The sequence below is a fragment of the Ptychodera flava genome, chromosome 11 (assembly GCF_041260155.1).
Source record: "Ptychodera flava strain L36383 chromosome 11, AS_Pfla_20210202, whole genome shotgun sequence".
Taxonomy (NCBI): Eukaryota; Metazoa; Hemichordata; class Enteropneusta; family Ptychoderidae; genus Ptychodera; species Ptychodera flava.
The window spans coordinates 2,942,532-2,968,700 of NC_091938.1; the positions used below are offsets into that span (position 1 = coordinate 2,942,532).

Consider the following 26,169-nt stretch of genomic DNA (forward strand, 5'->3'; position numbering starts at 1 on the left):
GCCAATAGAGCTGGATGTCTGATTTTTCGTACATAGGGATAACTATAGAATAGAAATTTTTGATCAAATGTCATGTGACCTCTATGACCTTTTACCTAAAATATACGTTTTTGTCAATAAATAAGTAACCACAAGTGCTATGTCCTTTATATTTAGTAGGATGGGCGACCTTATGACAACACACGCTTTACCTCATTGATTATGCACATATCTAATTCTGGGCAAGCGAATCGAGCTAGATGTCTGATTTTTGGCATATAGGGATTAATTAGCAATATATATTTTTTTTCAAAATGTCACGTGACCTTGATGACTTGTTACCTTGATTGTACATATATATGCATAACTCAGTAACCACAAGTTCTATACCCTCCAATTTTGATAGGATATTAGACCTTAAGATGTCACATCTTGGACATCGTTTATTATCCACATATGTATTTCTTGGCTGGCCAATACAGCTAGAGGTCTGATCTATTTTCCCGATTTAGAACCATATCTTAGACATGCCTCATGTGTTTCAAATTGGGAAAAACAACATAGATCTATGTGCCCATCGATCTTAACATATACACTCCAGTGATACTTCTTGATGAACACATTTCCCTGCCCCATCAAGACTAATACTCCCCTATTTCAAGTGGGGACTATGTCATTGTCAATGACTCGTTATAAGTAAACAGACAGACAAAACATTCACACATTATAAACAATGAAAAACAAAAAGTTTTAAGTAAGAAACTCAAAATCTGATATAATGAAGTCTTCAGACAAAATGATATGTATAATCAAATTGAAATTTTGATCAGCTGTCCATACAAGGGGCTTTGGAACTTGCAACTTACTGGTACTGTTCACCCCGTATGTTCATAGATTATTACTTATAATATTACATCCAGAAATTTCAATATAGGTGAATATACAAGGGAACTCCATACAGTATTGTGAAAAAGTGTGCTAATATGCATAAATTTTATATATTTTTCATATAATTTACATATCATTAAAGAGCATAATACTGCATCTGGCCAACTTGCTTGTATGTTGTTTAGACATGGGTCAGGTACATGTCGTATTCATTATGAAAACAAAGCTGTGCTTTGAGATAATTGTATATAGGGAAATCAAAGAATAGATGGATGCTCTTTCAAATTAGTGACAAGTGTATTTTTTTGAAATCAGCCAGTGGGCTGATTCACTGTATTCAGTTTGGTACATTGATCTCATCTGTTACCATGCTTTATGGAAAAGCTCCATTAACTTGGAATACCCGACTTCCCCAGAGGATCAATTTCACAGACCTGCCTTTCCTACAATGCCACTACAATGGCACCAGCTGGATTAGATAAACATAACAATGGAACATTCACACCTTGGGGATTAAAAGTCTTCTGTTTGTCACCCGAGTTGGTTAGGCAAGGACTCGGGTTTCAGGTACCATGCAAGTTAATGCAGCCTTCCCCTAATGGATAGGTTGTGTGGTATATAATGGCAAAATGTTACTCATTCAAATTTCCCACCAAGAACAAACTTTGAAAAATCTACATGCCCTATACTATTAAAGGCACAGTCTTGTAGGTTTTTTATAGTTATCATGAAAAGAAGCATTGTACTTTTGTTGTTGAATTTTCATGATCTGGGAACAGCTTCTATCACAAAGCGTATGACATGTAATGAGTAAATTATCATCAAAAAATGTGATGGACAGTATCTCATGAATGCCAATGTAACATGATTTTTTTTCCTTTCGTGGCTACTTCAGAATTTGTTTTTTTAAATATCCGAGATTTTGAGGGTCATGAGAGCAGCTTTTCATTCACCCTACTTTTTTTGTAATACAGAGCTTTTCTGCGTATTTGACTCCTAATAGTCTGCCTTTTCGCCATCACAAATGATGAGGGACTGTACAAACAGAAGTGCAAAGTCCTATCTTCTCCATGTCATGTTGATGTTCTAATGCCTGCGACAAACTCAAGTCAAGTACTCACTGGTCACTTGCAGAATGAAATAATGAAAATTGATCAGCCTGCCTACCAAGAAATCATGCAAGAACTGCGTTTTGCACAAATTGCTTCATTGACTGCCCTAGACTCCAATACTTTCAATCTGATAAAGCTTACATGCAGAAAATAATATATGACCATTTATACATCGGAAGTTCCATCAGAGTTTATGCATGAGCGTGTAAACTCTGCTCTACTTGTGTAGACAAAATGTTTAAATCTGTGTAAAATGGGTGTTACAGTTTCATTAACCTCACACGAGTGATGTGGCAACATGTTGAAAGTACTGTTTTTAAAAATATTGACACTATGACATATAAGATGCAACTTGTTGTACGGAAAATATGACAAAAATATAGATATACCATTATGAAAAGTGGGGGGTCAAACCATTAACTATTAAATTTTATTCCTCGAAAATTTTCATATCAAAGTTTTCCTTTGAAGAATTATTTAAATTTGTAGGATTTCCTGCTTTCTGTTTTTTACTGTAAGCTGTCAAAAATTTAAAAAAGTTGAAATTCATCGTCAAATTCATTCCACTGTTTCTTGACTTTGTTCTCTATCTCTCTCTGACAAAAATTGTTACAAAAAATTCATAAACATGACCTGTCCCATGAACGATTTTGAAGAGGTTGATGATTAACCTCAGATTGAGAGATTCTCAAACGTGAATGTGCACCCCCCCCCCCCCCCCCCCACCCCCAATCAAATGGGGGAAGGGGGACAGTCTAGTAATCCCAAGAAAAATTGGCCAAACTTCAGTTTATGACTTTATTAGCTATGCCTATTTTATGTGTTACATATCCTTGAAATGTCCAAACTCACAGAACAGAAAACGGGAAAGGAATACCTTCTTTTCAAGGAACAAACAAGAATCTCATAAAGTTGTTGGGCGCCCTCAGCCATTTCGATCTTTCATCTTTCGTTTCTCAGAATAGCCTTGGTATTTCTGCCTTCATCAAAATCAATCATGGATTGATTTGTGTGCATTTGGGAGATTACAGTAGTTTGAAGCAACTTACTGATAGAAGGAGCTTAGGGACTGATCAAATATTTAAAAAATACGACGAGCATGCCTAACAAAGAACTACTACCAAGTTAGGGTGTCTTTATCGACTGCAAAATGTCATTTTCCCGCGCTTGGACACCACACATAGCTCGTAGTCGAGTTACAAATCGAGTTTTCGCCCGATTCGAAATCGAACTGGTGAATAGAAGACGTGTGTCACTGTTCTAAATTGTGTGAACTTGAGCTTGGTATCCAAATACTGTAAGTTTTAGCTTTTTTCCCCGTCAGAGTCTGTCGCATATGCACAGTGGATAGAGGGACTGTGGCATATGTCACAGCACAGTCCCTCGTGGGCCGGCTATTCAGCTCTGGGACTATTCGCCCCATAGACAAGTGTACAGAAGCGAGAAACAACCCAAGTCAGGAAATGAAATGGCTATTTCGTATAGGGATTGTGGGGGGATTGTGCCACCATGTCATCTTCTACGTTCGATTTTACCGTGAAAAGTAGCAAGTTCATCTACCATGTAACCGTCGACCGTTCCCTATCATTCTCAAAATTCATACTTGGTACTTAATTTGCTTCAAAACGCTTGTTTCGTGTGATTTTCGGCCGAATTCGACGGACACATCGTCAAGACATAAGCGTGAGCAACATTCCGGTCACCTCACAGTGGACGTTGGGCACTCCTTTACTGACGTTAGCGCCGCGTACCCATGAGGGGTGACTGGAAGGTTGTTCATGCCTTATGTTTTGGCGACGTGTCTTCTGAACTTGGCCGAAAATCACACGAAAATTCATACATGATACTTCATCTGCTTACAAAATGTTCATTTACTGTGATTTTCGGCCGAGTTCGAGAGACACCTCACCAAAACAAGCGTGAGCAACATTTAAGTCACCCCACATGGATAGGCGGCGCCACCGTCAAAAAAGTAGGGGTGCTCAGCATTCAGCGCGAGGTGTCCGTCGAATTCTGCCGAAAATCACACGAAACGAGCGTTTTTGAATCAGATAAAGTATCAGGTATGAAATTTTAGAATGATAGGGAACGATCGACGGTTGCATGATAGATGAACTTGCTAATTTTCAGAGTGAAATTGGACACGGAATGTGACATGGCGTGGTTTTTATAGCCATTCTGTTTCCAGACTTGAGGTGTTTCTCGATTATGTACACTCTTCTATGGGGCGAATAGTCCCAGAGATGAATAGCCCACGGGGGACTGTGGTCACAGGAGCTTGGAATCCCGCACTCCACAACACAAGCACCACCGTAGCTGTGGGTCCACAGCTGTGGTGTAAATTTCAGACGGGATTCCTGCCCTCTACTGGCTGGTCTTGACTTTTATGATTTTAACCCCGCCACCACACCACCAGTCCAGACAGAGCAGCAGCCCCATGCTTGTTTATTGTAATCAGTCCGGGTTATGTCCATAGAGAGCAGTGTTTCATCTGGGCTGGGCGATTACCCCTCTCCCTTGATGTGCTGTGCGCCGCCAACTGTACGTAGAAGGGGCGACCCATCGCGCACTGGACTGAGCTGGCTGGAATGGCATATCAAAATCAAATATCATGGGTGTCACACTTCGATGCATTTTGCCTGTTATCGGCACCTGTTAATACTTTGGCAACAGGCATTGTATAGTGTAGCAAGAACATTTACATTAAAGGGACTAATTTTAATTTGATTTTGATACTTTATGTACTTTCCGTACTCTGATTTTGCATATGAAAGCCTGTTAGCCCATTTAGAGTTACGTTCACAAAAGTTCATTGCCCTAGCTATACCGGTATAAGGTTTCTGTGTGTCATTATCTCTGTACGATTGAGAAAAGGAGACAAACTGAAGTTTTTGTGCATAGTATGAATGTCCATAACACTATGAAAATAATTCTGGTAGCAAAAATTGACACGGAAATTGGACTTAACGGTTACATAAACGTGTTCAGTTCAGTGAATTGGCACTGTGACGGGACTGCATGCAATGAGAGTCACGAGCAAGCTGCAGTGTCAATGGGCCCGGTTTTTGAATTCAGTGAACAAACATTGACTTATTTTTTGGGCAAATAAACCCAAAAGTTAACTGTCGGTGACAACCAACCTTTCTGTTTGTGATTTTCCCATTGTAAAATGACTGACAAAATGCAATCAGAGTGAATCTGACATCGAGAAACTCCACATTCAAAGCATGGCAAACAGAGACTAGTCCGATTTCTCAAGTTGTTCGTTTTAACTCTACTGAGTCTGCGCACAAAACTACAAGACCAGCTTGGTCACAAGAAAAATACAGCTAACTGGTTTCTATAGGGCAATCTTGATCCAAACTTTACAGTGGGCACAGTAAAAACGTGACAAACAAGTATATTATTTTTTTCAGAAGATGGAAAAACATTCCTTTATAACTACGAAAGATTTTTTCTTGCTTTGTGTAAACGCACACAGTTCAGTTAAAAATGAAAAAAATCCCTTGAAGGTACATGTACAGTGGAAACGGCTTGCTGTTGTTATGTTTGAATGTATTTTAAGCCCTAAGAAAGCAAACATACAGAATAAGTACAAACAAACATACAGAATATTGTAGCATGCAAAATACGCTACAATTTTTCCAGAATATTGATGGGTATGAATATTGATGAGCCATCCGCCACTCTTATGAGCTCTATATACATTCACAACAGTGATACTCAAATTTGTTGACTTTTGAAAAACTCCTATAGAGGATGGTGTTTGCAGTCAGCATCTTGGATTGTGTAAGCAAGTGATTTATGACTTGTAGTATGTATATCACAAGTGACATCATTGCAACATTAAAACTTATGTGTAAAGTCGTGATAATATGTTTCAGTTAAGTCCCCCCAAAATTTTAAAATCCCCCTCAAAAATTCCTGTAGAGGGGGACCAGTCCCCCCCCCCCCCCCCCCCCCCCCCCCCCCCCCCCCCCTGGTGTAGCATCCTAGATGAAACACTGAGAGAGGATATTATTACGATTGACTAATCAGCGAACCTGCCGCCGCCAACGTCATGAATAATTAGCCACGCAATCCTTGGCTCGCAGATTGTAATGAGTTCGGAACTTTCGGCCAGATTTCACTCTGTATTTTAGCACTAGGTAGTTTTTAGATGTAAACGTGATGCACAATGTTCAGTTTGGTCGAGATGGCGACTGACACTGGTGTTTATTACATCGAATATTTCTTTTTTGGATGATTTTCCTGGCCAGGTACCGCTCCTAGAAATCAGGATTTGACCCTTGTAAATTTACAGCAAGTTATTTGTCGCCAAATATCGCCTACTTTTGGTCAAATTTAATTTAACCTTTCCATCTGAAGCAAGCTTTGCAACGATGGGTCAACTGTTCTTGTCAATGATCGGAGCATGATTTTTTCGATCACCATGCATTTCCCGGTACAATTGACCCTTCACTCAGAAAAACGCAGAGAAGTTAACCAGAAGCTGGTAAAGAGTACGAAAAACGTCCAATAACTCTTTGTCGAACATGGTCTAGGGTAAAGAAACTCAGAAAACTATTCCTGAAGAAATCCTTACAATTTTTAACATGGTTGAACGTTGCAAATTGACTCGACACCTCCGGGTAGCCAACATTCTCACTCGATCGGTCACGATGGATCTGTCAGGTCAGATCGCGATCTCAGCACACGCCGCCCTGGAAGATATCCCAGAATCCACCACTTCATCTTCGCTTCAAAAATGACGGCCGTCTAGCGATACCACGGTACAGACGCTAAATTTTCAAACTAATTTTAGGAGCCACTATGTATTTTCTAGTAAACTCATTTTCACGCGTACGACATTTTATTGTCTGATGTGCAAGGTAGTGGTATTTTTTTACGAGTTTTCATTAGTTCTAGCTTCTACGCATGAATTTTTTGATCGAAAAATTGATGCTTTGTAAAAAGATTGGTCAAACATCCAATGTATTCACTTTTCCCCGGACGTTTTCTGAATAAAGTCGTATGGTCAACCCAGTCAATGTAGTATCATTCGACTCTTAATGGTACGAAATGTGTCAAACTGTCAGCCGACCCCTATCGACCCCTAGTGTTTTCACATAAGGGGGCTTTCTTTCTGCCTACTTTTAGCGATCTTCTACAATGTGGACGCCTTAGGTTACATTTTACATATATTCATATTTTAAATAGTCATTCTATGTTTTAATGAAATTGTTGACATGTCAGTTGTAAGATAGGAATTTCAAAGTGTCAATCTTAAAGTTTGAATACAGTACATTTTGAATGAGCTGTATTTTGAATGAGCTGTGAATGTATCACACTTTCTATGCTTAACCAGATGTCCTGAACTGTTGTACAGAAATGGATGACAATCATTAATATCAAAGAGGAAAAAGCAGTGAATCAAAAACTTTGATGGGTATTAAGACTTGCCAACCATCCAATTAAATCTCCTGAGGAGCCATAGAGAGCTTTTTTAGCCAAATCTGATGTGTACAGTGTCTGAGAGGACCTTCTCTTGTAACATTGAAACCATAAAAGCACAGCTAATAATGACAAAAACTGCCTTTTTTAACTGTTATTTTGTTCATAAAAAAGCATCTTTCTACAGAAAACCTGTGTCACAAAGGAAAAGAATTGCATCAATGAGAAGGAAAGATATCTTGTCATTTTTCTATCCCTAAAATAAGTCACTGTATCAAATATATATTGTGAAATATTTGTGCATGTTGCTTTCTCATACTGAATTCTCATAGAGAGAACAGAAAAGTATCAGGAATTTGTCATCCTTTTCATATGAAATGCAGATTTCATAATGGTACACTTTCACTAAGCAAACATCAAGATATCTCTGATTTATTAAAGTATTGCGCCCGAAGGGCGTGCCGAAAAATATGAAACATCCTGATATCTCTGATATATATGCCTTGTATATTAAAGTCATGCACCTGAAGGGCATGCTGAAAAATGTCTGATATATTAAAGTAATGAGCTTGAAGAGCACGCTGAAAATATTGAACATACAGATATCTCTGATGTATGTATGCTTGATATGTTAAAGTTGGGCGTGCTGAAAAATATGACTGATTATTAAGTTACGCGCCCGAAGGGCGCGCCGAAAAATACAACTGAATGATGAAATTTGTGGCTGACACTAGCATTTTAGGCAATGATGAGCCTGTTTCAAATTCAAAAACACACTGACCCCCCCCCCCCCCTATTGGGCATTTCAAAAACATGGTGACCCCCCTACCACCAAAGTCAAAAACGGGTTGACCCCCCCATGAATCCACCAGCCCCCCCCCCCCCCCCCCCCCCCCCCCCAGGCTGAAGAAACTGACCAGTCCCTTATGTAAACATAGCCAGGCCGCTAGGCCTGCAGCTGGTGCCGGGGCAGCAGGTCACCTCAACCCCTGTCCGTTTCAACCCAAGTAATTCACACCCTCTTGTCGTTGTTTGTGGTCAAATCAATCCCGGTGCCTTAGTCACTTCGACCTCAGTCACTTTTCATTTTACACGTACCTGACAACGTTTTACTGAGTACATTATGCAACTTGTTTCTGCAAGAATAGCTGTTTTCTTCGAATTCGCTACAACAACAATCTTATACTTGTGGGAGGCCTGGGGTACCCAGGCCCCATTGTCATTTACTGACCAGGGAACATGTCCACTGAAGTAGGGATGGATAAAGCATGTCATTTACTGATTTTGGAAATAAGGCATTAGTCATTATCGCAATTGCTCGCCATATGCGGCAAGATTGGACGAGTGAAGCCGATCCGCTCGCCTTGGTGTCTTGACGCCAAATGAGCCTATTTCCGGTTTAGGCGTTGGCCTTACAGCAATGCATTATAGGATATCTTCCAAGGCGGCATGATCTCAGCATAACATTTCAAAGTGAACCCACTTAACCTGTAACCGTCATTACATATACAGTATGTGATTGGTTCTTGCGTTAACCTCATTACATATACGGTACGCCATTGGCTTTTCCCAACTATCCTCCATATGGACATAACCCGGACTGGTAATTAATCAATAAGTTGGTGGCTTTGAAATGTGTCGTGATACCCAAGCTTATTTTTTGTTTTGTATGTGAAATGTGTCCGTCTCATACGCCGAGTTGCGGAACCTCGGTGAAACACGCTGTAGTACAGTATTACAAATGGACACCGTTTCTTTGGTATAGTAGAATGTATCCACTAATTATGATGCACAAGACTGCATGGTGTTGTACAAGTTTGTGTTTTTGTTGCAACAGTTACCAACCACTACGTACTTCAACAGATGGACTGCATCAAAATGTTGTCAAATGCATCTGACTATGAATATCACAAGCCAAGGGCCGTAAAAGCTTTTACAGTTTGTAATTATCATACGCACACTTACTCTGGCTTTAATACCACATGTAACCAAATGTTAGCAAAGTCATTTTCTAGGCTTTAATCATATAAACTACGCAGTAAACCATTCACCATTTACCTGCCAGACAGTATCACTTTCCCATCTGCCAAGTCAGTAAAAAGTGGTATTGAGCCAAAACCATATGTATTTTCACCCACTTGACTTGGTATGTCATAGTGGCTTCAGTCTGAAAAAAATCATGTTTACAGTCTCTGTCTTCAGGGACCTTCAAATCTTGAAGCCTTTGTTAAAATGCAGCGTATAGGACAGGTTTTGCTTTAATAGTTTTAACTAACTTGACCTGATAGTGAAATATGATCTTGGCAGGAAAACGGTTAATTAACAACACAATATGTCTTTACCTAATTTCAGAACACTCAACGCTGCAGTCTTGCAACAATTCAGTTGTGGTAGTGACATGAAGATTCATGGCAATGAAAAGCTGTTTGTTTGTAAAATATGTGGAAAGAGTTATGCACAAAATGGAGATCTAAGATATCATGTGAGAACACATAGAACTATGGTCTGCAAAGTGTGTGGAAGAGGTTTTTCAAAAAATGAAGATCTTAAACGCCACATCAGGACACATACCAATGGAAAGCTGTTTGACTCCAAAGTGTGCGGCCGAGATTTTACTCAAAGTGGGCATCTCAAAAACCACACCAGGACACATTTAAAGGAAAAAGCCTTTGTCTGCAAAGTGTGTGGTAAAGTTTTTGCACAGAAAGGAAGTCTCACACGTCACATCAGGACACACTCAAATGAAAAGCCATTTGTCTGCAAAATATGTGGAAAGGGTTTTCCACATAGTGGAAGTCTAAATAGTCACATCAGGACACACTCAAATGAAAAGCCATTTGTCTGCAAAGTGTGTGGCAAGGGTTTTGTATTTAACCAAGGTCTGAAATGCCACATCAGGACACATACAAAAGAAAAGCCATTTGTCTGCAAAGTGTGTGACAAAAGTTTTTCACAGAGTTCACATCTCAAAACTCATAACAGGACACATACAAAAGAAAAGCCATTTGTTTGCAAAATGTGTGGTAAAGGTTTTGCAGAGAATGGAAGTCTTGCACGTCACTTCAGGACACATACAAAGGAAAAGCCATTTGTCTGCAAAGTGTGTGGCAAGGGTTTTGGATTAAACCAAAGTCTGAAGCGCCACATCAGGGTACATACAAAAGAAAAGCCATTTGTCTGCAAAGTGTGTGGCAAGGGTTTTGTATTTAACCAAGGTCTGAAATGCCACATCAGGATACATACAAATGAAAAGCCTTTTGTCTGCAAAGTATGTGGCAAGGGTTTTTCACAGAGTGGAGGTCTAAATAGTCACATCGGGACACACTCAAATGAAAAGCCATTTGTCTGCAAAGTGTGTGGCAAAGGTTTTGCAGAGAATGGAAGTCTCACATGTCACATCAGGACACATACAAAAGAAAAGCCATTTGTCTGCAAAGTATGTGGCAAAGGTTTTGCACAGAATGGAAATCTCACATGTCACATCAGGATACATACAAAAGAAAAGCCTTTTGTCTGCAAAATATGTGGCAAGTGTTTTTCACATAGTGGAAGTCTAAATGGTCACATTGGGACACACTCAAATGAAAAGCCATTTGTCTGCAAAGTGTGTGGCAAGGGTTTTTCACGGAGTTCACATCTCAAAACTCATAACAGGACACATACAAGAGAAAAGCCATTTGTTTGCAAAATGTGTGGTAAAAGTTTTGCACAGAATGGAAGTCTTGCACGTCACTTCAGGACACATACAAAGGAAAAGCCATTTGTCTGCCAAGTATGTGGCAAGGGTTTTTCACAAACATGGAATCTCAAATATCACATCAGGACTCACACACAAGTCAAGCCCTTTGTCTGTGAAGTGTGTGGTAAAAGTTTTGCCTGGAATGAAAGTCTCACACGTCACAACAGGATACACACAAAAGAAAAGCCATTTGTTTGAAAAGTGTGTGGCAAAGGTTCTGCACACAATGCAAATCTCAAATATCACATAAGGACAGCTACAAATGAAAAGTTACATGTCTGACATCTTTGTGGCAAGAAAGAATTGGTATATCAATATGGAATTGGTATATCAATATGGAATTGGTATATCAATATGGAATTGGTATATCAAGTGCACTGTAGCACACATACAAAGGAAAGCTATTTATCTGCCAAGAATGCGACAAGGATTTTCAACAACCCCAATGTTTTTATACCATATCAGGACCTTTAACTGGACGCATTCAAAAGAAAAGCCATTTATCTGCTAAGTGTGTGGCTATTGGTTTTATGTGAAGTGGAACTAAAATGTCACATGAAGATGCGAAGAATACAAAAGCTGTTTGTCTGTGAAAAAGCATGGCGCAAATTTTACAAATGACTTAACTCTTGAATATACCACCAGGACTCAGTCAAATGAGAAGTAATTTGTCTGCCAAGTGTCTGAGAAGGGATTCACTTGTGGTGGAATTCTTGGATGTCACGTAAGGACATAAAAAGTTTAATATCGTAGATGTACTAGAGGGAAGACAATTTCATGTGTTAGGGGTGGAGGAAGTTGGCTTGCGGAGCAGTGTTTTCTGTCTCTGTGACAGCAGTTTTTACCTCTTAACTGTTTCATGATATGTAAGACTGAAAGTTCTGACAAGCTTTCTAGCTTTTTTCCTTAACTTGCAAATAGACTATAAACTCCAAAATTTTATGATAATACAGGTATGATGAATTTTTGTGAGCTATCATGACAGACCTAACCGTCTCTTCAAGGGTAGACTAATATTCTGAACCAAACAACCCGATATGTCTTTGTGAATACTTCCATCACTATCACCTTGTTGACACTGAAATTGATTTTATGCAACTGTTTGCAAGTTTTTTCAGAATGGTGGAAAAATAATACATTTGATCATGTGGACAAAAATAGTGTTAATTTAACGAATAATACCACACCAAGAAATTGGAAACACTACCTTCTGATTCACAACTTGTTTGAAAGCTTAGCTACCATTGGTAGACTACATAATATCGAGCAACGGTACAAATGACATCATCGTTTTGATCTATTCTGTATTGCTAATTTGCATACTTGGAGTCAAACCCTGCTTCCTGGTCCTACAATAATAGAGGGCGCTTTCTGGTACCGTAAAGTCTCTGTCACATTTTTGCAGTAATGTACAGTGTATTTTTATCTTTTACAAGCCGTAACTGAAAGCCTTTTTTTCCTTTCTTGAGATCACAATGCCTTTGTTTCAGTTCAGAATTGTTATCACAAGCCAACTACAGTGCAGTGAATTGTCCTATCTTTACAATCATTTGCTAAAAATGATTTTTGATGTTGCCTTTTTTTTAGTCCCCACGGACGAAGTCCGGGGGGACTTATAGATTGGGTCATGTCCGTGCGTGCGTGCGTGCGTCCGTTCACGCAGATATCTCAGACATGCCCAGGTCAATTTCTTTCAAACTTTGCACAAATATAGTACCCTACCCCATACAGATGGACGTCGATTTGTTTCACAATGCGATCAAATTTGGCCGTGTTAGAGGACTTTTTAGTTTCCACCTCCATAGACTCCCATGTATAAGGCAGTCCATAGACTCCCATGTATAAGGCAGTCCATAGACTCCCATGTATAAGGCCAAGTAAAATAAAAATTTAGTTTCTCATCATATTCATATAGCAAAAAGGATGCGGTGACACAGTTTTTAGCCCCACGGATGAAGTCCAGGGGGCTTATAGATTGGGTCATGTCCCTCTATTCACGATGATATCTCAGATATTTTGACAAAATGTCACGTGACCTTTGACCTCAAATACACATCTTTGTCCATAACTCAGTAACCACAAGTGCTAAACCCTTCATATATGCAGTGTTTCCGCTGCCCGCTCGCCAAATCGCAAATGCGAGAAAAAAGTAGCGTTTGTCGAGAAGATTTTGGCAAAAATTAGCCAAACTTGCGAATCGAAATTTGCACTACGACGTCATCACTTTGTCTGTCCACGCGCTGTCCTGCATTCAACTTGAGACGTAATGCTTTACCTCTGTGCATCCCTTATGCGTCAGGAGATCCTATTTATAACACATATACAGTATGAATAAAATTGTAACGAAATAGCTCACAAACCAAAAGTACCCATATGTTTACCATGACTATTTGACTAAAATGTTGCTAAGTTTTGGGTTGGACTACGCGCAATGTGTGCCTACAGATTACTCCGTGCAGTGACAGCCATGTCGTCGTCAACAGAATCGTAGTGACAGTGAAACTAAGCAAAAACGGCAAACTTTCCTTTTTGACTTTGGCTGCTCCACCAATATGGGGGGGGGGGGACCACCCCTACAACACACATTCTAAGCGCAAGTAAAGCTATGAAATGGAAAGAAAGATTATGATCAGTGTAGGAAAGTCGACCGTGAATTTGGAAAGGAAGGTAGCGGCTGCATGGTCAAAAGCATACGCATGGCATTTTTTAGAACGTAGAGCGAGTAAGGCACTCCTGAATAGCGAAAATGTTTGTGGTGTATTGCTGCCAACAAGAAAATACCTTTACTGGCGTTAGAAACTTGTGTGAATTGGCTTCCTTAAAGACAAATTCGCGACAAATTTCAGTGTATCACAGACCGTGGTGTATTGTGACGTGACATCGTATACAGACTTTCAGAGAAGGTGCTCGCTTGTCCGCCGAGTCGGCTTTGTTACGCATTCATATCGTGCAAATAAATACGCAAAGTCTTGTCGCGATATTTTGGTATTTAACTTGATCGTCAGTGAAACAAAAAGATGTTTCTCCATATCAAAAGGGTGTATAATTGATATTTTAGGGTTCTGTTTACATAATAGACGTAAACATTTGGATTTATGATCCATGATTTCCGCGATCCATGACATGATTCAAGCTGGCTGTGAATACACACTGACGTCTTTGATTTGACCCCTTACCCAAGCGCCATCACGTGCGCTGTCCGAGCTTCGCTTGCTAAACTTCAAGCATAAAGCAAATGTATTGGAAGTCTAAAATGCACATATTTCTCAAGTCTGAGAGTATTTTACTTTTGAACTGCTACGAGAATGGATATCTGATTCGTTTGAAAAAACTAGTATGCTGAACCAGGTTTCGTGCCGTTGTCCATAGCGATATTTACAGTATCGCACGATAGCGATTTCAGGTTTGTTACTAAATATAGTTGCATACGCCTAACTTTGAACACGGTCCCTCGGACTGTGCTTTGAACAAGTGTCGCTTGAAATTCGGACAAATTTTATATTGTATGCGTGGCTGATGTTGGCACCTTGTAATCTGAACCATAAATTGGTGTTACTTTTAGTATCCATAGTAGCACTAACAGGGTTTATTTCCGTCATTCTTATGGGTGTGTAGACAAATATTTATTTTTGCATATTAATGAGAAAGAAATGACATCATTAGTGATCAGTGGTATCGGCTTGGCTAATTGAATATGTGGTTTGGCGAATATTTTTTTAGGGCTTCTAGCCAAGTTTGCTACAAGATTTTGGAACCCAGGGGAAACACTGTATGTGGTATGATGGGACACCTTATGACGCCACATATTGTACCTCATTAATTATGTGCATATCTAATTTTGAGCAAGCCAATAGAGCTAGAGGTCTGATTTTTGGTATATAGGGATAACTTAGCAATACAATCTTTTTGACAAAAAGTCACATGACCTCGGTGACCTTTGACCTCAAATATACATATTTGTCCATGACTCAGTAACCACAAGTGCTACAACCTTCATAAATGGTATGATGGGACACCCTATGACGCCACATATTGTACCTCATTAATGATACGCATATCTAATTTTGAGCAAGCCAATAGAGCTAGAGGTCTGATTTTTGGTATATAGGGATAACTTAGCAATACAATTTTTTTGACATGATGTCACGTGACCTCAATGACCTTTGACCTGAAATATACATATTAGTCCATAACTCAGTAACCACAAGTGGTACACCCTTCATATTTGGTATGATGGAAGACCTTATGATGCCACATACTGTACCTCATTAATTATGCACATATCTAATTCTGAGCAAGCCAATAGAGCTGGATGTCTGATTTTTCGTACATAGGGATAACTATAGAATAGAAATTTTTTGATCAAATGTCATGTGACCTCTATGACCTTTCACCTAAAATATACGGTTTTGTCAATAAGTAACCACAAGTGCTATGTCCTTTATATTTAGTAGGATGGGCGACCTTATGACAACACACGCTTTACCTCATTGATTATGCACATATCTAATTCTGGGCAAGCGAATCGAGCTAGATGTCTGATTTTTGGCATATAGGGATTAATTAGCAATATATTTTTTTTTTTCAAAATGTCATGTGACCTTGATGACTTGTTACCTTGATTATACATATATATGCATAACTCAGTAACCACAAGTTCTATACCCTCCAATTTTGATAGGATATTAAACCTTAAGATGTCACATCTTGGACATCATTTATTATCCACATATGTATTTCTTGGCTGGCCAATACAGCTAGAGGTCTGATCTATTTTCCCGATTTAGAACCATAACTTAGACATGCCTCATGTGTTTCAAATTGGGAAAAACAACATAGACCTATGTGCCCATCGATCTTAACATATACACTCCAGTGATACTTCTTGATGAACACATTTCCCTGCCCCATCAAGACTAATACTCCCCTATTTCAAGTGGGGACTATGTCATTGTCAATGACTTGTTATAAGTAAACAGACAGACAAAACATTCACACATTATAAGCAATGAAAAACAAAAAGTTTTAAGTAAGAAACTCAAAATCTGATATAATGAAGTCTTCAGATAAAATGATATGTATAATCAAATTGAAATTTTGATCAGCTGTCCATACAAGGGGCTTTGGAACTTGCAACTTACTGGTACTGTTCACCCCGTATGTTCATAGATTATTACTTATAATATTACATCCAGAAATTTTAATATAGGTGAATATACAAGGGAACTCCATACAGTATTGTGAAAAAGTGTGCTAATATGCATAAATTTTATATATTTTGCATATAATTTACATATCATTAAAGAGCATAATACTGCATCTGGCCAACTTGCTTGTATGTTGTTTAGACATGGGTCAGGTACATGTCGTATTCATTATGAAAACAAAGCTGTGCTTTGAGATAATTCTATAGGGAAATCAAAGAATAGATGGATGCTCTTTCAAATTAGTGACAAGTGTATTTTTTTGAAATCAGCCAGTGGGCTGATTCACTGTCATCAGTTTGGTACATTGATCTCATCTGTTACCATGCTTTATGGAAAACCTCCATTAACTTAGGAATACCCGACTTCCCTAGAGGATCAATTTCACAGACCTGCCTTTCCTACGATGGCACCAGCTGGATTAGATAAACATAACAATGGAACATTCACACCTTGGGGATTAAAAGTCTTCTGTTTGTCACCCGAGTTGGTCAGGCAAGGACTCGGGTTTCAGGTACCATGTAAGTTAATGCAGCCTTCCCCTAATGGATAGGTTGTGTGGTATATAATGGCAAAATGTTACTCATTCAAATTTCCCACCAAGAACAAACTTTGAAAAATCTACATGCCCTATACTATTAAAGGCACAGCCTTGTAGGTTTTTTTATAGTTATCATGAAAAGAAGCATTGTAATTTTGTTGTCGAATTTTCATGATCTGGGAACAGCTTCCATCACAAAGTGTATGACATGCAATGAGTAAATTATCATAAAAAAATGTGATGGACAGTATCTCATGAATGCCAATGTAACATGATTTTTTTTTCTTTCGTCAGGCTACTTCAGAATTTGTTTTTTTAAATATCCGAGATTTTGAGGGTCATGAGAGCAGCTTTTCATTCACCCTACTTTTTTTTGTAATACAGAGCTTTTCTGCGTATTTGACTCCTAATAGTCTGCCTTTTCGCCATCACAAATGAGGGACTGTGCAACCAGTAGTACATAGTCATATCCTCTCCATGTCATGTTGATGTTCTGATGCCTGCGATAAACTCAAGTCAAGTACTCACTGGTCACTTGCAGAATGAAATAATTAGAATTGATCAGCCTGCCTACCAAGAAATTATGCAAGAACTGTGTTTTGCACAAATTGCTTCCTTGACTGCCCTAGACTCCAATACTTTCGATCTGATAAAGCTTACATGCAGAAAATAATATGACCATTTATACATCGGCAGTTCCATCAGAGTTTATGCATGAGCGTGTAAACTCTGCTCTACTTGTGTAGACAAAATGTTTAAATCTGTGTAAAGTGGGCGTTAACCCCACATGAGCGATGTGGCAACATTTTGAAAGCATTGTTTTTAAAAATGTTGAGATCGTGACATACAAGAGGCAACTTGTTGTATGGAAAATATGACGAAATATAGATTTGCCATTTTGAAAAGTGGGGGGGGGGGGAACCATTAACTGTGAAATTTTATACCTTGAAAATTTTCATATAGCCTGCAGATTTTTTCTTTGAAGAGTTATTAAAATTTTTAGGATTAATTTTCCTGTTTTTTTCTGGTTTTTACTGTACCCTGTCAAAAATAAATACTAGTTAAAATTCATCGTCAAAATCATTGCACCGTTTCTTGTCTTTCTTCTCTATCTCTCTCTCTCTCTCTCTCTCTCTCTCTCTCTGACAAAAATTTTACAAAATATTCATAAACATGGTCTGTCCCATACATGATTTTAAAGAAATTCATGATTAAAACTACTCTGAGAGATTCTCAGATATGTCCCCCTCCCCCCCCCCTCAATCAAATGGGAGAAGAGTCCCGAGAAAACTTGGCCAAACTTCAGTTCATGAATTTATTAGATATGCCTATTTAAAGTTTATGTGATAAATATCCTTGAAATGTCCAAACTCACAGAACAGAAAACGGGAAAGGTATACCTTTTTTTGCCAGAATACATAATCAAAGCCCAAGGGAACAAACAAGAATCTCACAAAATCGTTGGGCGCCCTCAGCCATTACGAACTTTCCTCTTTCGTTTCTCAGAATAGCCTTGGTATTTCTGCCTTCATCAAAATCAATCATGGATTGATTTGTGTGCATTTGGGAGATTACAGTACCGATACTTTGAAGCAACTTACTGATAGAAAAAGGGCTTTAGGGACTGATCAAATATTTAAACAAATACGAAGAGCATGCCTAACAAAGAACTACTACGAAGTTAGGGTGTCTTTATCTACTGCAAACTGTCTTATCATATACCTACATTCACTTGGCTGGTCCCCGCCTCAGTGACAAGCACAAAGAGGCAGGTAACGGGAAACCGCCATGTATCGAATTACGAAATCTGATTGGTTGAATCATGGGGCGCTGTCATTGGCTGTTCAATTTTACTTGCAAGTAAAGCTAAAATTATCACAGCGAACATGGCTAGAATTTAATCGAGGATTTAATTAACATTCTTACAAGTTTTGAAATATTGGCAGGTACCAGACTAGACTAAAAAGCACGCAATAAAAAATGATGCACTATGTGCGGGCATGCGCAATCAACAACTTCCGGGAGACCAAAAACTGTCTCATTTCAAAATGGCGGTTTGCCGGTATCTGCGTCTTACTTCGTGCTGCGTCTAGCTAGTCACGTGAGACGCAGTGATCAGCGAATACATTCACGTGCCTGTGTAAAGCTATGGGAGAAAGCGCCCTCAGATCCGTGCATTTTTTTTACGTATCACGCCCCGGCCCGGTGCCCAAATATGGGCAATCGCGTGCATTTCTGAACTATCTCGATTCTAGTTACTACGCGCGTTGCTATCCGCAAACGTTCCATTCGTACACAAAGCCAGCGCGAGATTTGGAAAACGTCTGCTCGCTCAGATTGTAGTTGCGCGTGGCAACAGTGGAGCCGCGCCGGTAACATCGGCTTTTATTTCTAAATTCTAGTGAAATCCTGTGTATACTAAGTGCGTGCATGTTCAGTATGAATTACCAGAAACTGACATCACGCTTTTGTCCTTCTTACACCTCAATTTCAGCCTTGATCTCTGTGGTCATGTAATAGTACGCATATTGCTTTGCGCGTTCTAGAATTCTGCAGGTAAACAAATGACGTCATTATGTATGTCAATCCGCGACGGGAAGCGGCCATCGTATTAATGAAAAACTGACACAAATGGCGTTGAATTTTTGATATCGCACGCATTTTTATCTCCTGAACAATGTTGAATATTATGTAAAATACATATTTATCATTCCATAAGGTATATGATAAAACCTTTACGGCCCTGATACGGCTTTTGCGGCCCTTGGTCGTACGGCGTACGGGCCCTCGCACGCTCGGGCCCTTCCGCCGTACGACCTCGGGCCGCAAAAGCCGTATCAGGGCCGTAAAGATTAATTTCCCCGCGCTTGGACACCAAACATAGCTCGTAGTCGAGTTAAAAACCAAGTTTTCGCCCAATTCGAAATCGAACTGGTACGTGAATAGAAGACGTGTGTCACTCTTCTAAATAGTGTGAACCTGAGCTTGGTATCCAAATACTGTAAGTTTTAGCTTTGTTTCCCGTCAGAGTCAGTCGCATAGGTCACAGGAGCTTGGAATTGCCAATGAACTCAGCAACAAAGGCACCACCGTGGTTGATAGCGTTTACTCTTTATTGCTCAACAACACACCACAGTCCCCTGTGATCTGTTCCGCTCTTGGACTATGCGCCCCATAGACGTGGTTTTTCTCAAGCATATGTACACACGTCTATGGGGCGCATAGTCCAAGAGCGGAATAGATCACAGGGGACTGTGAACACACTCAAGGAGTGTGGTAAGGCAAAAATCACAAAACCCAAACTTTGAGTCAAAGATGCAGACTTCAACAAACCTGACAAACACTGGATGAAGCTGCATGCTGCATGCTGGGGGACTTAAGAGACTGGCCCCTAGTCGCCTGGCTTGTCTCGCCAGGGCAGTTACTGTCCGGCCAAGGCGTTCACTCCACGATCCAAGCACCAGCCTACCTTGCTGCAGTACAGTAGCTCGAGGTTTTGCCTGGGTATTTGGGTCGGACGGCAAAATCTGGTTTTGCCGTCCGACCCAAATACCCAGGCAAAACCTCGAGCTACTGTACTGCAGCTACAGCCTACCACCTAGCCTTTCAGTCTACTGAGGTTCATCATTTAGGCTGTTTTGATATTTATATGCCCACAGACTTAGAGGGTTTCTGGACGTTTCGGCACCAAGACGTTTCGGCACCGCTGAAGGCTAAGCTTACCTGTGGGAACTGGCAGATCGTCCATGTAGCCGACACGAACACGAAGTGTCTGTTACCGGCTACCAAAAACTATGAAAAATAGTAAAGAATGAGCTACAAAATCACTATCAGTTTTAAGTTGCAGTTAGAATAAGTCTGTACCTTTGTAAAAAATACTATAAAAATAGTAGAAAGTGAAGAACCAGCTGAAAGTTAGTTGAGGAGACCTTGACCGCATATCATTTGCATCTCATTGTCGGCTACATGGACTGTGTGCCTGGGAACTTGTGCTGGAGCATAATGTTGCAAATCAAAGCACTAAAAAGTATAGTGTCAACTAACATTCACGTACATGCTTTAATCTTTGTGAGAACATGGGAAGAGCAAAAAACTTTATATCATTTTTAAATGTGTGACACAAGTTTATTGATATCAATGGCCGCCGACACGGCAAAAGTTTGAAAGCTGTGATGAAACAGCATGGCTGCAAAAGTCACACAAAATACACATAAAAGTACTGGTCATTACGCAAAGGTCACACTTATGAATATGACGGATCAGTCAATTACTAAATAGTTTGAAAAAAAAATCAAAACATGGATGCCGAAACGTCTTGGGTTGCGGTGCCGAAGTGACTTGGGGCCGGAAATCGAGAGGCCAAAACAACTTGGGCCGAAACGATGCTATGTACATTCACATCTATAGTAGCTAGCTATAGGGACATTGGCCCTATTTTTGTTTCTTTCCAGTGCCATTTAGTATATTTATGGCATTGTTTGTCTGTGTACGTCAAATAATGGTTGAATGCTTTTAAATTTGATTGGAAGGGCTTAAAAAAAGATGTACATATCTGATTCCAGAGGCTCCCTGGTAGATAAAGTTTGTGTTTGAAAGTTTAACCATTATTTTGTCTATGATACTGCAATCAAATTGTATAAGAAATGTCCATCCTGTTCTGAGTCCGGATCACGATTAAGGGGAACTTCATACCACAGTACGCGTAGATGGAGTAAATATATAGATCAGGCGACACAGGAATTAACGTTGCGCTCGAAACTTTATTTCCCCAGGTCAGCCTGATGGCTGCCTGGGGCAACTCTTAGCTCCGAGAGCCTGGAGATATGCTCACTCCAAGGCTCCCAAAGTCCGACTCCCGAATTTACAATACTTTGTCGACAAGAAAACTTGCCAACGCTAGTTTCACAATGATTAATACATAGTATGCATGAGACATGTCACAACACCATTGTTTTAAATCCAAGCTGTGAAAATATGAAAAGCGATACTTAACAGCTACAGTTCTGATAAAAGTTCGACTACATTGTCTTTCTATTGTCCAACCTTGCGTGAGACATTTCATGCATAATCATAGGAATTCACGAGACATGTGGGTGCCTGGAATGGCGCTGCCATTGAATTTAAACAGAAGAGACTTGAAAATGTAATTTGCCGCCAATTTTGAAGAATTACACCTCCGGTAAATCGTGAGAATTCAAGCCCAAGTGGCGAAATGTTGAAATTTGGCGAATTACTAGAATGAAGATTTACAGTAACCGGTACAAATTATAGAAACATGACATCGTTCTTTCTCCCACAAAGGCTTGCCCTCAAGCCTTATAAAAGGTGTCTCAAATATAGATAGAATACAAAAATATTACGTTTACACAAAATACACAAGGAAAGTACAGAATTTCAGAAGAACATCAAGTGGAAAGTACAATTTTGTTTTTTTTGTAATTAGAAATATGACATCGTTCTTTGAAAATAATCGAATAATGTATGTGTTTGCAGTGCTTTTGATAGCAGATGTATACAAGCTGTATCGAGCAATGTCCGCAGTTATGTTTGTGATCAAAAGTTTCTCCCAGAGAGATCCGTTTCTAGAACAATCTCGATTATACCATATTGACGATGTTCAAATTTTTAAACTAACTATTCAACTCTCCAACCCCCAACCCTTCGTATCGGAGACGTCTTACGCGTAGCACTGCAGCGTCGGTAATTCTCGTAGCTCTATAATTATCTTCACTTAATTAAAAAAAAACACTCCCAACCCCCAAACCAACCCGCGTAGATGAGACAAACGAGTATAAATAATTAGATTTCTCTGTTGAACAATACCAATATTTGGGATTAAAGCGAGTCTACTATACTAACTATTTGACCACAAAACCCCTCGAACAATTTCAAATTCAGTTCGCAGACAAAACACGCATGCAGTTCCAACGATCATACACAGTTCTCTTGATCAACTTAGACAAATCTCGAATCTGCTCACCCTTCAAAATGTTAATACTGTTATCTTCTCATGGTTGATCTACCTTGACGTGCTCTTCGTTAGTTTCCTTGGTTGAAAGATTCAGCTTGCCTCTGTAAATACCATCTTCTTCTGTAATTTTTTTCGGTCTGAATTCTGCATTGTCCATCCTTTATGTCATCCGGGGAATTTCACTCAGGTGTCCGGGAGCGACTCGCTTCTCGCAGTTCTATCGGGAAATTCCATTCAGCTTTGCTGTGAGAGGCTTCGTTTTCTTCGTTTTCGGGGAATCATGCGCTCGAAACTTTATTTCCCCAGGTCAGCCTGATGGCTGCCTGGGGCAACTCTTAGCCCCGAGAGCCTGGAGATATGCTCACTCCAAGGCCCCAAAGTCCGACTCCCAAATTTACAATACTTTGTCGACAAGAAAACTTGCCAACGCTTGTTTCACGATGATTAATACATAGTATGCATGAGACATGTCACAACACCATTGTTTTAAATCCAAGCTGTGAAAATATGAAAAGCGATACTTAACAGCTACAGTTCTGATAAAAGTTCGACTACATTGTCTTTCTATTGTCCAACCTTGCGTGAGACATTTCATGCATAATCATAGGAATTCACGAGACATGTGGGTGGGTGCCTGGAATGGCGCTGCCATTGAAACAGAAGAGACCTGAAAATGTAAATTTGCCGCCAATTTTGAAGAATTACACCTCCGGTAAATCGTGGGAATTCAAGCCCAAGTGGCGAAATGTTGAAATTTGGCGAATTACTAGAATGAAGATTTACAGTAACCGGTACAAATTATAGAAACATGATACTGCAATGCTTGTTTAAAGGGACAAAGTCAGCCATTTTTTCATGAATTTTGTTTGATACGAGATACTATTTATATTGTTTGACACGTTGAAAGATACTGAATTAATTGGTGACCATGCATATATTCGTCCCTGATTTTAGACACGGTAAATGAAACCATTGCGAAAATGAATTAATGGTCATGACCATTTATTTATTTTCGCAATGGTTTCATGTATCAATTTTGCCATTGCCAAGTCAGTAAAAAGTGGTATTCAGCCAAAACCATGTGTATTTTTACTCACTTGGGTTGGTGAGGCCAAGAAAAAAAATTTGTGCTGTTCCGATTACCCGACCTACCCCAATTTTAACCCCCCAACCCTAGACTTTTTAGGGTCTCGTAAACCCGGAAGTAAAAATAACGATATGAAAAAACGTGAAACGCATGAAATCACGCGAGAACTATGACAAATCGCCAAAATCACGCGAGAACTAATACGTCATTCTTATAGAAGTGATGCCAGACGCTCATGAAAACTTGCGACATGACACTGACAGTTGTTGCACACTGAACGGTTTCCAGTTTTCAAACTGCTGTATCTCAAAAAGTATTAGTCTAATTCATTAAAATTTTCAATAAAAAAAATTCCAATTCAACTGCTCGTTCTACCATGGGATTTTTTTTGAAAATAAAGAAAAAAATATCGTGTCATTTTAGCGCTCAAAATCAAGCATATTTTTTTTTTTGGCCTGATAGTGGCTTTCGTCTGTATTTATGTTTACAGTATCTCTGTCTTCAGGGACCTTCAAATCTTCAAGTCTTCGTTAAAATGCACCGTATGGGACATGTTCTGCCTTACTAGTTTAACTTACTTGGCCTGCTAGTGAAATATGAACTTAGCAGGAAAAGGGCTAATTAACAACATCATTTATGTCTTCACCATATTTCAGAACACTCAACGCTGCAGTCTTGCAACAATTCAGTTGTGGTAGTGACATGAAGATTCATGGCAATGAAAAGCTGTTTGTTTGTAAAATATGTGGAAAGACTTATGCACAAAATAGAGATCTAAGATATCATGTGAGAACACATAGAACTACGGTCTGCAAAGTGTGTGGAAGAGGTTTTTCAAAAAATGAAGATCTTAAACGCCACATCAGGACACATACCAATGGAAAGCTGTTTGACTCCGAAGTGTGCGACCGAGAATTTACTCAAAGTGGGCATCTCAAAGACCACACCAGGACACATTTAAAGGAAAAAGCCTTTGTCTGCAAAGTGTGTGGTAAAGTTTTTGCACAGAAAGGAAGTCTTAAATGTCACATCAGGACACATACAAGAGAAAAGCCATTTGTCTGCAAAGTGTGTGGCAAAGGTTTTGCACAGAATGGAAGTCTCACACGTCACATCAGGACACACTCAAAAGAAAAGCCATTTGTCTGCAAAATATGTGGAAAGGGTTTTCCACATAGTGGAAGTCTAAATAGTCACATCAGGACACACTCAAATGAAAAGCCATTTGTCTGCAAAGTGTGTGGCAAGGGTTTTGTATTTAACCAAGGTCTGAAATGCCACATCAGGACACATACAAAAGAAAAGCCATTTGTCTGCAAAGTGTGTGACAAAAGTTTTTCACAGAGTTCACATCTCAAAACTCATAACAGGACACATACAAAAGAAAAGCCATTTGTCTGCAAAATATGTGGAAAGGGTTTTCCACATAGTGGAAGTCTAAATAGTCACATCAGGGTACATACAAAAGAAAAGCCATTTGTCTGCAAAGTGTGTGGCAAGGGTTTTGTATTTAACCAAGGTCTGAAATGCCACATCAGGATACATACAAATGAAAAGCCTTTTGTCTGCAAAGTATGTGGCAAGGGTTTTTCACAGAGTGGAGGTCTAAATAGTCACATCGGGACACACTCAAATGAAAAGCCATTTGTCTGCAAAGTGTGTGGCAAAGGTTTTGCAGAGAATGGAAGTCTCACATGTCACATCAGGACACATACAAAAGAAAAGCCATTTGTCTGCAAAATATGTGGTAAAGAGTAGTAAAATAAAGGTGGTCAACTGTGATAAATAAGAATTTTTACACCCATTTTATTCATTTATCTACATGGAGCGAAGGAAAAATTAACCATCCATGTAACTAAAGTGTGACCCTGACCTATATACGAACTCACGCACGCGCAGCAGTGCATTGTCCTGAACTAAGCAGGGAAATTCCCTGCTGAGTCACACACAACATGTTTATACATGTACGGGAAATTCCGTGTGAGTCATCACCATCAAACTAGCCTATATAAAGGACCCCGTTTTCAGTCCGGCCGGCCGGTCGCGGAGTCTAGCTGATGTTGAACACGAAGTTCCTATCGGGGCGAACTTGTTCACCTGATAGATAAAATTTTAGTAATTTCCTCTGAACTTAAAATGTGACGGAAGACCATTACTTCAATAATATGAGACGTTTCAGATGAATGGTACTGATATCTAAAGTGTTCACTCTTTT

General features: G+C 39.5%; 2 protein-coding genes across 3 annotated transcripts; both read left to right on the top strand.

The window, feature by feature from the left end:
* The first annotated feature begins 3,137 nt into the window (after nucleotides 1–3,137).
* LOC139143269 (zinc finger protein 709-like) lies at nucleotides 3,138–17,940 on the top strand. 2 transcript variants are annotated; one of them, XM_070713463.1, is made up of 2 exons: nucleotides 3,138–3,276; nucleotides 9,765–17,940. In XM_070713463.1, exon 2 carries the CDS (start codon nucleotides 9,811–9,813, stop codon nucleotides 11,347–11,349), a length of 1,539 nt encoding a protein of 512 aa, XP_070569564.1. In that variant the 5' UTR covers nucleotides 3,138–3,276; nucleotides 9,765–9,810; the 3' UTR covers nucleotides 11,350–17,940. The 2 variants fall into 2 exon arrangements, with proteins under 2 accessions (XP_070569564.1, XP_070569565.1); XM_070713464.1 differs by lacking the exon at nucleotides 3,138–3,276 and adding an exon at nucleotides 3,579–4,042.
* Nucleotides 17,941–19,771: 1,831 nt separating this feature from the next.
* LOC139143163 (gastrula zinc finger protein XlCGF57.1-like) lies at nucleotides 19,772–25,712 on the top strand. Its single transcript, XM_070713297.1, has 2 exons — nucleotides 19,772–19,897; nucleotides 24,611–25,712. The coding sequence occupies exon 2, from the start codon at nucleotides 24,657–24,659 to the stop codon at nucleotides 25,710–25,712; it is 1,056 nt and encodes a 351-aa protein (XP_070569398.1). The 5' UTR covers nucleotides 19,772–19,897; nucleotides 24,611–24,656.
* The last annotated feature ends 457 nt before the right edge of the window (nucleotides 25,713–26,169 follow it).